A 13,539-nucleotide genomic window follows, 5' to 3' on the forward strand; every position below is an offset into this window, starting at 1 on the left:
CTTACACGGATGCATACACACACCAGCTTCACCGCCCGTCACAGTTTGGCTCCGTATTGATCGGCGCTGCCTGGCCGCGCTTCCCCTGCAATTCCAGGTAGTAAATCAGTGCCAGGCGACTCCACCTCCCGGCGTTGCCATTGGGTGCCTGCTGTGCTCGGGTCGCAGTGATTGGTCGCCTGGCGGGCACAAGCCTTTACATAAGAAGGCGCTCGCTCTGCTGACTTGATAGAGCTGGAGAGATACACGTTCACGCACGCCAAGCCCGAAAGAGCGGTGGACAGGCGAGCGGACACTTAACGCTACAAGCAATCGGCACGTGAACAGGGCAGTCCGCCTGCCCGCCCGCTCGGAATGTTTCACGGCCGGCCGGTAGGCATGGAGCTGCCCCGGCAATCCACTTGCCCGGTGAGTACAACTGTTTCTTACCCTACTGTGTACATCCCGACCCGAGCAAAGTTTTCCAAATTCCCAAAGAGATGGGAGACTTTGGGCGGGCAGAAAAGTTGCAGTTGGCTAATGATGCGGGGCGGGAGGGGGCCATGTAAGCACCGTCGAGGGCCACGTGAGACTGGCGGGCGGAATTTGGGGTTGAGGGGTGGGATTCTGGGAGAGAGCGGTGGGGAGGGGCTGCGTGAAGAAGCCCGGGCTTCGGAAACCAGGGAGTAAGAAGTGGAAGTGAAGGTTTGGCAGATGTGATGGGGACGAGGAAGCACTTTTCTGCGCTGGGGATGTGCGGAAGAGCCGCTGTGGAGACAGCCATCGGCTGTCCAATAGCACGCTGGATCTTTCTGAGCAGGGAGCTGTTTCTTGGAGTGCTCGCCTCCGGCAGTGAGCAAAAACGAAGTGCCAAGGTGACTGCTGCTCTCCAGATTGCACTAGTGCTGCTGGTGGCGGCAGCAGCTGCTAGTGGTGGCAATGCCAGTGTTGAGGTTGGCTTGGTACCCTGCAGTTTGACATGGCCGAGGAAAGGCATGGTTCCAACTCTGAAGTGTAACTCTATGGGGCCCGGAGTTCTGACTGCTTCCTGAAGATTTGATAGGTCTGGTTCCAAATTCTTTGATTTTTGTGGGGAAAGAATATCACTTGCCTGCAGTATTAATGCAGGCTGGGAATAGCAAACTCTAGAAAGACAGCAATGCAGACAAAGCCAGTAGCTTTTCCTAGTTAGTGACTCCAGAAAAAAACAACAATTGGAACCAGAAGCAATACTGGGCCATTACTAAGGCTCAAACCTGAATTTTATGATGTCAGTGGTTTTGATTGGTTGAACTTGTTTGCCCTCCTGCACTTTGAACACGAATCTGGTGGGTTGGCATCTTGTGACATTTCTTAACTAGGTTGATATCAGCAGACGTCATTGGCTGAACAGACATGATGTCATTGAGAAGGATGCAGGAATACATTTGGACAAATACTCTGTGAACTAGTGATGTCACTAGTCTACAATGAGGCAGAAAACCCTGTGCCACTGAGACTTTTGGAGAATCATCTACACCAGCGGCTCGCAACCTTTTCTATATCCCGCACCCCTAGAACGCTTCTGATATATTCTCGCACCCCTTACAAAATTCAAAATAAAGGCCACGAATTATGCATATACGCTATAATTTTGAAAAACCAAGTTTTTGCACCCCCTGGAATATCATCTCGCACCCCCAGGGGGTGCAACCACACCCGGTTGAGAACCCCTGATCTATACTATATTGGTGATGTGGTTCTGTAGCTCAACTATCATTTAGGAAAACAGCAGAAACTGCTGGCTAATGCGGAATAGTGCTCCACTTAAATTTTTGGTTGTGCTTTGGCCACTCAATTGAAAGTATAGGATTTGCTAGGATTTTCTCAGTCGAGAAAATCACATGCAAGTTCTCCTTCCTCTGACTAATGGCAAGAAATCAAAGCATGCATTTATTAGGGGATTATTGCATAGTGTTAGACTGTTATGCAAATCCCCATTTCTTTCCAACAGGAGACATCCACTGTCACCAACCCTACTGGTTTCTGCATATATGGGTACAAATAGGGTAATCAGCCACACCCTAAGAGATCATGAAAGTCATGGAAATATGCAGCTGCTGACATACCCTCCCAAAGTGCCTCCTCTCTCTAGTTTGACAATACACATCCCTGCTCCAAACACCATTCTTTTAGAAGCTTTTCATCCAGTCAGCATTTGGAACCACATGAGTAGAAAACTAGAAGAAAACTACAAAAAGCGGGATTATAATCACAGTCTTATGTTTTGGGGCAAATTTGCTGCAGCATAGACTCAGAAGGGGCACTTTTGACCACACTGCATTCTCTACGTAAGTGCTGACCCCTGGTATAAAAAAACCATAAGGTCTAGGGCACAAAGTCATGCAGATGATTTCCATCAATGTCCACAGCAGGAACAAAATGGCGTCCACTATTTTTTTTCCCAGCTGCCAAGGACATAAAAAACCATATCCGTATCTTGTAATCCTAACAGACATCTAAGACTATTTCTGATCTAGGTTTGGTTCAAGATGTAAGTGGATTCAATCTTGAATCTTCTTAATCTATCAGTATCTTTCACTTTCAGAACTGACCTGAAGAGGTAAGAGCAGCGATTAAAAACAACAAAATAGGCAGCACATGAATACCTCGCTTCAATCCATTGCTTTTCTATACAATCCTGTTTGAACATGGGGATGGAGAGATTCTCCTTGCTTTTCCTTTATCATGTCATGCTGTCTCTTGACACTTGCGTTCTTTAGTGACTTTTGCAGGCATATCAGCAGCAATTGCTGAATGGCCGCCCCCAACCCAGGAAGTAAAATCTTGAAACTTGAGAACAAAACAGGGATAGGCAACCTTTGGAGTCCACTAGACACATTGGGAATTTTGAGTCATGTCATGAACCATATCACAAAATGGCTGCCATAGTCACAAAACTGTCAATTTTTAAAAAGAGAAATGTGAAATTGATCCCCGCTACTCCCTTTGGTCTCACCTTCCAGTCCAGGTGGTCCTTTTCTAAACAAAGCCCCAGGCTGCTACCACCTACAATTTTTGTCTTCTAAGTAAGTTTGGAGATCATAGGTGACTTAGAGGCACTCATTGTAATGATGGTGGAGGCTGATCTCTTGCTTTGCTATATGCCAACTTCTTGGTTCATTTTTTCACTTGAAAAAGAAATAATAGTCAGGGAATCTAGTAGCATTGAGGGAAGCATTCACAAGTTTGTTGGTGTACAGTTAGTCCTCGACTTACAACAGTTCATTTAGTGACCATGTCTTGGGGTCAGGTGATCACCTTTTGTGACCTTCTGACAAGAAAGTCAATGGGCAAGTCAGATTCACTTAACAATCATGTTAGTAACTTAACAGCTGCAGTGATTCACTTAACAACTGTGGCAAAAAAGTCGTAAAATGGGGCAAAACTAACTTAACAAGTGTCTCACATATTAACAGAAATTTTGGGTTCAACTGAGGTCATAAATCAAGGACTACCTTTGAGTTTGGACTAGAAACTTCACTAGCCGACTTGGGAATAGATCACAAATGGATTTAAATGGAGATAATAACGATTACACTAACTTTCCCCTACCTGAGACTCTTCAGATGTATTGGGGTCCAAATCCCAGTCATCCCAATCTAGTGAGATATGCTGGCTAAGCTTAATGAGAATTAATGCTCCAATACTTTGGGAGGGGCTAAGCTATGCAAATGCCAGGCACAAATTGAGTAGATTTGTGTTAGAATTTCCAGGAAAGCAGTGTACAAATTATAATGCAGAACAAATGCAAAGATGAAATTTGGAGCTGGATTCGAGATTAATTTCTAATCTGTTTGTCTTTTCCTGTGTGATACTGTATATTGGCTATAACATAGGATGAAATATATTATGATTCCTAATCAGTTTTCCTCAATAACTATTGGAAACTGTTCAAAATAGGCCTAAACAGAACTATTTTCCATATAAGGATTTTGTAATGTGTTCGGCAACTTTTTCCGATGGCGCTAGGAGCATAAAAGTCAGGTCTTCCAAGGTCCAAGGGGAAAATTGAAATCCCACAAGTGGAAAGCAGAGGTTACAAGGATCAAGTACATTTTCTTCACTGCCTACGCACAGGTGCAAGCTCTGAGTGCATGTTTGTGTGTGTTTAGGAAGGCAACTTAATTAATGGCCATTTCCCTAATGATCTATCTAGAGATGCACACTGATGTATGAGTTTAATTAGCTCAAGCCAAATGCTGGGAGTGCAACAGAAGAACACGTTGTCTTTGTCACCAGGCGCCTGTTACTATCCTATGTTTATGGGAACTTATTTAATGAAGAGTTAATCTGTGCCTAAACTGGAGGATAGTACCAGCTACTGGCCTGATGGATTGTTTTGCTGTGAAAAAACACAAGAAAGATGCATTTGCTCTTGTACTGCCTACCTAGTCATTTGACCTATAGACACCTACAAATGGCTTCTTCATTGTTTCTAAAGCCAATAGGTAGAGTTTTTCCTAATGAGAGGACCAAACCTGATAGCTCCTCCCAGTATTATTATATCACAACTATTCTTAGTAATCATTATTAACTGCAATTATATGCACCATTCTTTATATATCAGGAATAACCAAGTTCACTCTTTTCAGTTTTGTTTTGAGTAGGTTTTCTATATTTCGGGCCGCATCATGAATTCTGCAGCCCTAAATTTGATTGCAAACCATAATGAAATAGATAAAATTTCATCCATTACCTCTTCAGAGAATAATTTTGAGCATACGGTGATTTCATGGAAAGTCTTGGAAGCTTGCTGATCTTCGAGCAGGAGGAGAAAAAGCGTAGGACATGCCTAGTTGTAGTACCATCTTCCTATCAGTATAGGTAGATTGGATACTCACAATTGTTCAAGACCACCTCTGGGTTTGGATCCAGCAGGAAGATTTGCAAGAGCTTACCTTGAGATCTGTTTTCTAGAAGGGTTAATACCACAGGGTACTGCTGAGAGGGGTTAAGACAGTCCCCAAAGGCCAGTAATAGAGCTAATGAGTTATTATCTGTAGAAATGTTCACAAGACAGATTACCTATTCCATAATGCATTTTGACAGCCGCCTTATTCACACAATCAGGGTGGATAAAACAAGATGAAACGATGGGCTTCTCCCCCTTCACACTTTCATTCCAAGGGACTTTAAAGGGACTATTGATTCTAACCTACAATACTGATTATAAAAATACTCCAAACTGACAGCCCTGGCTGGGGGAGGAAAGATAGTTATTAACATAAAATATAAGAGTTTTCATATGCAGATACTGACAGAATGAAGAAGTACCTTTTTTTTGCTAAGCTTTAACTACTCTTAATGTCTTTACAAATGAGGGGAAAGATATTCATCTGTTTTAAGGATTAACAAACCTCATTGCAACATTGCCTTCTCATGAAGTAAAGGAGGCTATCCTATCTTAAGAGTCCATCTTGAACTGAAAGGTGATTTCTGTCATAAGATGTTTTATTTGCTGCCATCTTCTCTTTTGCATGGATTATTCCATAGGAGAAATCAACAGACATTCTGTGAAAGTGCTTTAATGTTAAGAAGATCCTGCCTCAAGAAGCAGACTAGATGGCCCTCAGGATCTGATCATCATCAGAATTACTGGGAAATTATGAAGCAGAGTGTTATCAACTTAAAACAGAAATGGGATGTTATTAAAATGCTTGCTCACATCACTACATTTTGGGTGTAAATCTATACTATGTTGCCTGATATTCTTTTATGGATTCTTTCCTTCCCGTCTTCTAGCTCAGGCTAGATACTCCTACGCAACTCCTAGTCTTTGATGGAATCAAAGGAGATAGATAGAACATTCTTCTTGAAAGAATGAATTAAGGTCCTTTCTCTTCCTTTTAATTCTGATGAATGGATGTGAGATCTAATTGTCTAACCTAGTGTATTTTTGTTTCCCTTCACCTTTTCAGCAGAGGTGTGGAATTCTGAAGCTAATATGTTTTCACATTCCAGTGTAAATTCTGAGACAGTTGAATTCATTTTCAATCCTGAAACTAAATGTTTGGTATGAACTATAGTGTCAGCACATCCTGCTCTTCACAACAGCTGGAATTTTCCATAGAGCTAGTATTCCAATGCTTCCCCCCTAAAGCTCAGAAGATTAAGAAGCAGATGTTTCCTGCCCACAGTGGAATAAAAAACAACATTTCTATTGGTACTTGAGCATTAGGCAACTGCTGACCAATTCAGAACCAAACCAAAGTCTCCGAAACTGCTTACCCAATTCTACAAGGAGTGGTGGCAAGCCTACTCCTAAGAATTTAACAGGATGGTTATATTAGATCCCTGCCAATGCTTGTCTGCATGGGTAAATAGCAGTGAAATGGGCAAAACAAGCTAGATTTTGAGCTGTGGTGACACAGTGGTTAGAATGCAGTATTGCAAGCAAACTCTGTCCAAAGCCTGGAGTTTGATCCTGACTGGCTCAGGTTTGATTCAGCCTCCCATCCTTCTGAGGTTGGCAACATGAGGTCCCAGATAGTTGGGGGCAATATGCTGACATTTGTAAACTGACCAGAGAGTGCTATAAAGCAGTTTGGAGTGGTATGTAAGTCTAAGTGCTATTCCCATTGTTATTTTCCATAGTGTAATAATCTGTTACAGGAGTTCTGCATTAAAAAAAAATCTCAGTAAGTGAATCGGTGATGTAGCCATATGCCTCTCTTTATAGGTGCCAAGATTGCTGCTACTGCTGTTGTGGAGCTTGGTTCTGCCTTGGCCTGGTGAAGGATCCCAGCGTAGTAAGCCCATGTTCACAGCAGTCTCAGATCAAGTCCTTCCCCCTGACTATGACAGCAACCCGACTCAGCTCAACTATGGTGTGGCTGTGACTGATGTAGACCAGGATGGAGACTTCGAGATTGTCGTGGCTGGGTAGGTATCAAGGAAAATGCTAAGTATTGCTAGATGCATGGGAAGTTGGGGGGGAGGGGCTGCCACCCCACAATGAGCCATATTTGAGGAGAAAGAATAGTCTAGCGTTAACAGGTTGTAAGGCAGATGCTTACATTCCAAAGGCTGGTTTCATACAAAAATCAAAAATTGTTGTTGTTGTTATTGTTTTATTGTTATTATTTTGCCTATCTTACAGTCCCAAGCAACTCTGGGTGAGTTTGGCTAACTGCCATACAGTATGTGAATTCATCCAAAGTTAGAAAGTTCATCCAAATATAGATTTGGATGAAAGTTCATCCAAATATAGATTTATTTGTAAGCCATGCCCAAACTATTATTTATTTTCATCATGGTATATTGAACAAGTTATAATGGTCTAATTCACATATAAGAAAAGCCCTAAATCACTTTATAGTCACAATAGCTGGATGCATATGTTGTATTAATTCAAAACTAAAATTATATTAAAGTTTACTACAGTTTGTGAATTCAGACCCTGTTTCTCAGAAGAACCTGGACACTGTTATGTTTGTGGGATTTTACAAATGTTCTGGACTAAAACTCCTAACACTCCCAATTAGTGGGATCTGGTTTTGCTGGTTGAGGCCTATGAGAAATGTCATTGAAAACCTCTGAAGGGCATTAAATTGGCTAAGGCTGTAAAAGGAAGGAAAAGTGTAGATATTAATATTCTACTTTGTTCTTAGGACATGTAAAAGTTTACACGGAGCCATTGAAATAAACCAAAAATAACATCTGTGCAATGCTTCAATTTCAGATGTGTTTGTGGATTCTCAGTGGAACTACTGTACAGTGGCACCCTCAACGCTTACAACTTAATTGTCTCCCATATCCCTTCCCTGATTAACTGCCTCTGCCAGTAGCCTCCTCAGCTCCCAGCCCAGTTTCCCCAACCTGTCCAGGCTGGAATCATGACCTAGCAAGTAGGGGCCAGAGGGGACTGTCTCTTTATACCCGGCCACGGCTTGTATAACTTGTACTGTCATAAAACATGTCTCAGTTCTGCTGACCTGGAAATAACATATATCCATCAAAAAGCTCTTCTGCCTAGGATTTCCTAGAAAACAGGGAAATTTTGTTTCTATAACCAAATTTGTTTCACCGAGCCCTCTCAATCTCTTCTTGACCTTGATTTTTCCTAGCTCTTGTTGTTTTGCATCTATTCATACCATCCCTATAGCAGAAAGACAAGATGGCAGTTCTGCTTTAAACACACGCACTACTAGGGCCATCATTTTAGAGCCCCATATTTTTCTGTTTCATCCCCACTGGGCTGCTAGGGACTTCAGTTGCCTGAAGTTGCGTTCTATCTCAGTGGTCTCCCAGGATCTTTCACTAACAGATTCCAATTTCCATGGCTAGCAGTTTTTCATTTGGATTCATTTGTATGTCACCTCTTCAAAGATTGCTCATATCAATAAAACATTAAACTATTTCACAAACTTTAGTCCACATGCTGCTACACAAGCTCTATGGAAGAGCAGTCTTCCGCCTTACTGAATGATCACAGAGAAAGAGCCACCCAGATTAGGTCAGCAAGCTGTTCCAGGCCAGGGGACAGCATGCAAAAAAGGCCTGCCCTCAAACATCCATTTCCTTCGTGTCCTGGGGGGACATGCAGCATATCATGTCAGCCAGCATGTACTGGATAAACATCTGGTACCTGGAGTAGAGGGTCCCAGTATTTTTTCGAGAAGACCTAAGCTATAACGAATCAAGACTGGGCCTGGCAGCTAACTGGGAACCAATATAGCCTTGTAGGATAATTGTTACTCTGCTGTACTATACTCTATTGTTTTTAAGGTTCACCTATTTGCAGCATATTTCAGTCCAGATGACTAGGTCAATTACTATACAGGTAGTTTTCGATTTACAACAGTTCATTTAGTGACCATTCAAAGTTACAGTGGGGTTGAAAAAAGTGACTTATGATGGTTTTTCACACTTATGACCACTGCAGCATCCCCATGGTCACATGATCAAAATTCAGATGCTTGGCAACTGATTCATGTTTATGAAGGTTGCAGTGTCCCAAGGTCATGTGATTATCTTTTGCGACCTTCTGACAAGCAAAGTCAATGGAAAAATCAGATTTACTTAACAACTTAAAACTGCAATGGTTCACTTGGCAACTGTGGCAAGAAAGATCATAAAATGGGCAAAATTAACTTAACAAATGTTTCTCTTAGCAACAGAAATTTTGGGCTTGAGATCGTAAGTCGAGGATTACCTGTAGGTGGAACCTAGTTCTAGCCTCTAGGCACCAGGTCAAAGCTGTTACTATATATCCTGAAGTGGGGACATACAGTCATAGTCATACTGATAATACCCCACCCCATATTAAAGAATGACCTCTCTCAAAAGTTTCATATATATATATATATATATATATATATATATATATATATATATATATATATATATATATATATATATATATATATATATATATATATATATATATATATATATAAAGAATGCAAGACAAGAGTTAATCTCTCCTTCCCCATCAGCACTGATTGCTCCAGTTTGGAGAACAATTTAGAATCTCCCACCTTACACACACACACACACACACACACACACACACACCTTAATTAGCTAACCTTTCACAATTCCCCTCTCAATTCTTCATGCTGACCTTCCCCAACCTGGTGCCTCCAGTTGTGTTGTAATGACAGCTTCTAGGATTTGTAATCCCAATGCAACTGGAAAACTTGGATGGAGAATTCTGTTTTATACAAAGGGTGTGTTTCTTGGAACCCAGATTATCTTATTAAGCCTAGAAAACTGTGGACAGACAGGTATTTCTCACGGGTGAGGAAAACTTTACGGCAAGTCCAGACATGTGGAGGAGTGCCCTGGTTTGACCTGAAGAAAAACAAACTTTCTCTCATTCTGAGCAAAGGCAACCTTCTCTCTTGCTCTTCTGACAGCCTCAGTGTGCACCTTGACATTGTGTTAATTGGCTGCAGCAGAGTGAGAGAGTGCTTCATCGCATTATTGACAGTGTGGTTGGCTTGAATTGGTGCACAGGAGTGAGCAGGCATTCAGCTGTGTGCTCCTTCTATCCCTAATCTGACAGTCCCTTGAAGAGGAAGGATAGAAGGGAATGGAAACCAGCCTGGCCAGCTGCTCAAAGAGAAACAGCATGTTTTTTCTTTAGGGTGATCATGCTAGACATGCATTGACCAATGGGCATATGGAGAAGTGGAAGTTTCCCGTGAATGAACAATCAGGAATGTGTGCATACTTGCCGGGGCTACTTTAATGCATCATTAAGAAGAGGCAAGTTATGACACAGGAAACAATACCTTATTTATTTATCACATTTTTTAAACCACACATCTCCCTTACAAAGGGACTCTGTGTTAGAATGGTATGAGTCCAGATGCTCTTAAAGGATCCTCATAATCTCTAGCTAGGAATTCTATAATCCTGTCATGAACAAATAAGCATCAGATAATGAACTGACTATTCTGACTAGGCTGTTGTCACATGTAGACTTATTGGCTTCCATAACCTGCTGCCATCTAATTGTTGGGCTGTGGTGCCTCACCCCTAACTCTACTTAGTAGTTAGGAACGATAGGGGCTCCAAATCTGGAGAAATCAATTCTAATTCTCAAATATTAATAAAAGAAATTAATGGTCCCTTCTGAATGATTGTAAATGATACTTTAACACAAGGAGACTAAAAACTGGGCTGCACATCTCATATTTAATAATATTGCAATTACTTAAAATAACGATGATGGATAATCATTGTAAATGATATTAAATTCTAAGTGTGGGAATCAGCACTTCTTCCAATCTTACTGACTACTAAGTCATGGTTTCCTTAGATTTGTAGACTTCTTTACAGGATATCTACCCTGCAGCTTTCCTTAAATTAGTTCCCTCTATCTATTTCAAATAACAAATCCATTCGACATATGGTTGGAAAATATGGGGAAGATAGTTCAAAACATCTTGAGAGTGCCTAAATGGGAAAGGTTGTAACTTTGCCCCAAATGATGTTGTCCAAGTACATTGTGCTACACAATCCTATAATTACTAGCCAGAATGCCAGTTCAACCAAATTCACTAGGAATGGTGGAAGAGATCATCCACTTGAAGTGGGAGGGGGAAGGCTTTTTACAATAAGATATTTCTCTGAGTAAGAATTACATTCAACCTGTTCCTGATTAATCCTTGATTGCATCAATTTCTTAGAAGGGAACTTTACCTGACAAACTTACTCATTAATCTATGTGTTCACCTGAATCCATCCATCCTTTTTATTCCCGTCGTTCCTCTGACCTTCCTTCATGGATGTGCATTCCAGACGCGACACCTCCATCACTCTGTCCTAAACTGTCACCAAGTTGTTAGTATTCTTGCTAAAGCAGAAACAGTATGCTAGTTTTTTAGTTATGGCCTTAACAGAGGGAAGCAGAGCAATTGGAGCTTCCTTCTGAGATATGATTTATTTGTAGTCTGAAAAGGACTTCTGTTTTTGCTACGCTTCCTTACATTTAGCCTGAAATGCACCATAATTGACCTCCCCAACACATGCATATACATCTTTAAGGCACAATAGTGACTTCTTTGGTATTAAAGCCTCTTGACAGAAATGGAACAAAATATAATAAAAACAAAAGAGAATGTAATCATAACATATTTAAAAGGTAATACATTAAAAAAACCAACAGCAATAAACAAGTCACCTAAATTCCTGAGAGGGCCAAAAAATGTAATTTGGTAGTGAAAGGATATAACAATATCACACTTGTGGAAGGAGCACTTGATCATGGCGGAGGAGATATTAGTGCTAAGTAATACCTTGACAGGCTGGCACACAGGAGGCCCACAAGCTGTAGCAGCATATTCCCATGCCAGGCACTTAAAACCCATACCTTGGATTTCCTAGTTTAAGAATGAGAAATATGTTAGAGCTGCTGCCACCAGAAGATGGTCTGTGCAAAGTTTACAAGTATCATTTGCAGATCTAATATACCCAGCATTTCTAATTTCCTTTTGATATTGCTCTTAATAAAGGATAACAAAGCATTTCATTCAGCCATGGGCTGCAGCTGCCCAGATTTAGACCACTTTGCATTGCAGAGTGCAACCTTTTGTGGGAAGATTTCCACCCTAGGATTGCCAGGGCTATGCTTTGTAATATAGTGCATTTCAAATCTTGCAACGATTAAATAAACTAAAGAATATTTTTTGGAATGAGATGCTGGAATAACCCAAAACAATGTTAAGCCAGACATGTGGCTTTTATTTTATGTAAGTTTCTTTCCCACTGATCTTTATAGAGGAAGAATATGGGAAGAATATTCAAGTAGTTGAAAGATTCCAAGAGGCAGATTATTTATCTATATATAATAAGTTCAGCCATAACATAAACCAAATTCAGTGTTTTCTGAATCTACTTTTATTAAAGGGTGAAGAATCAGAAAATATATATATTGCACCAAATGTGAACAAGACACACATCTTAAAATAGAGGATTACCATATTTTCTGAAGGCAGTTTTTCCTACTTCAGATTACAAAATTCTCATTTCAAAATACACCTACAACGGTAGCCAAAATGTGTTACTAAGGGCATTAGTCTTAGGGATACCTACAAGGCTTAGGCCCGGGATACCTACAGGACCGTCTGCTGCCAGGAATGACTTCCCATCGCCCTGTGCGCTCACACAGAGAGGGCCTCCTCAGGGTGCCGTCGGCCAGACAATGTCGGCTGGCGACCCCCGGGGGAGGGCCTTCTCTGTGGGGGCACCTGCCCTGTGGAATCAGCTTCCCCTGGGGCTCCGGATGACCCCAGACCTCCGGTCCTTTCGTCATCCCCTTAAGACATTTCTTTTCCAACAGGCCAACCTGGACTGATGATAAGGGGTTTTTAATATGGTTTTAAGGTTTTATTGGTTGTAGTTGGGGCTATAGATATAGTTTAATTTTTAATATTTGTATTTTTACTTGTATTTTACTGTTGTTAGCTGCCCTGAGTCCTTCGGGAGATAGGGCGGCATATAAGTCCCATTAAATAAATAAATAAATAAATTTCATAGACCCACTGACACACAAAATTCAGCCTCTTGATGCAGGTTTGGCCCTTTGCATTAACTCGTTTCTTGAAAGGCTCCCCTCTTGATCTCCTTTGAGGGCAGATATTTTCTCTTGGGTTTTCAAATATTGCCCTCAGGATTTTACCAAATTCTATATTTATTACTAGTTCCCAGGACTCCCCTCCCTGCCCTTCTCTATTGTATTTTGTCTCTGTGCTGTACATTTTCAGCCTTAGCAAACTCTATGCTAACCACATTAGAGTCACACATCATTAGCTGCCAGATGAAATCACTCAGGCGTTTCTGCAACTTTGCATTGTGCGATGTTAACATGGATGGATGTCTCAAAGAATTCAGAACTCTCCCTTAATCAAACAAACAGAATTCTACACAACTAGAGGAAGAGTATACTTTGGCCAAATCCATTAACAAGACAGATAAATACTCTATAAAAGCAGTATTCGTGATTTGTCAGTTCTGTTTCAGAGATCTTCCCCTTGTCTCTTCCTGACAAGGGCTTTAGGTCAAGCCCAT

The 13,539-nt window shown here is 41.2% G+C and overlaps 1 protein-coding gene across 1 annotated transcript in view; it reads left to right on the forward strand.

The window, feature by feature from the left end:
* The first annotated feature begins 249 nt into the window (after positions 1-249).
* The window catches only part of CRTAC1 (cartilage acidic protein 1), a 31,486-nt gene continuing 18,196 nt past the window's right edge, over positions 250-13,539 (forward strand). Inside the window, exons 1-2 of the mRNA XM_081329128.1 lie at positions 250-408; positions 6,701-6,903. Of these exons, the coding sequence (XP_081185254.1) occupies positions 355-408; positions 6,701-6,903 (257 nt within the window). The 5' untranslated portion in view covers positions 250-354. The remainder of the gene's footprint in view (positions 409-6,700; positions 6,904-13,539) is intronic.

Source organism: Vipera berus (assembly GCF_964194415.1).
Source record: "Vipera berus genome assembly, chromosome: 5".
Classification (NCBI taxonomy): Eukaryota; Metazoa; Chordata; class Lepidosauria; order Squamata; family Viperidae; genus Vipera; species Vipera berus.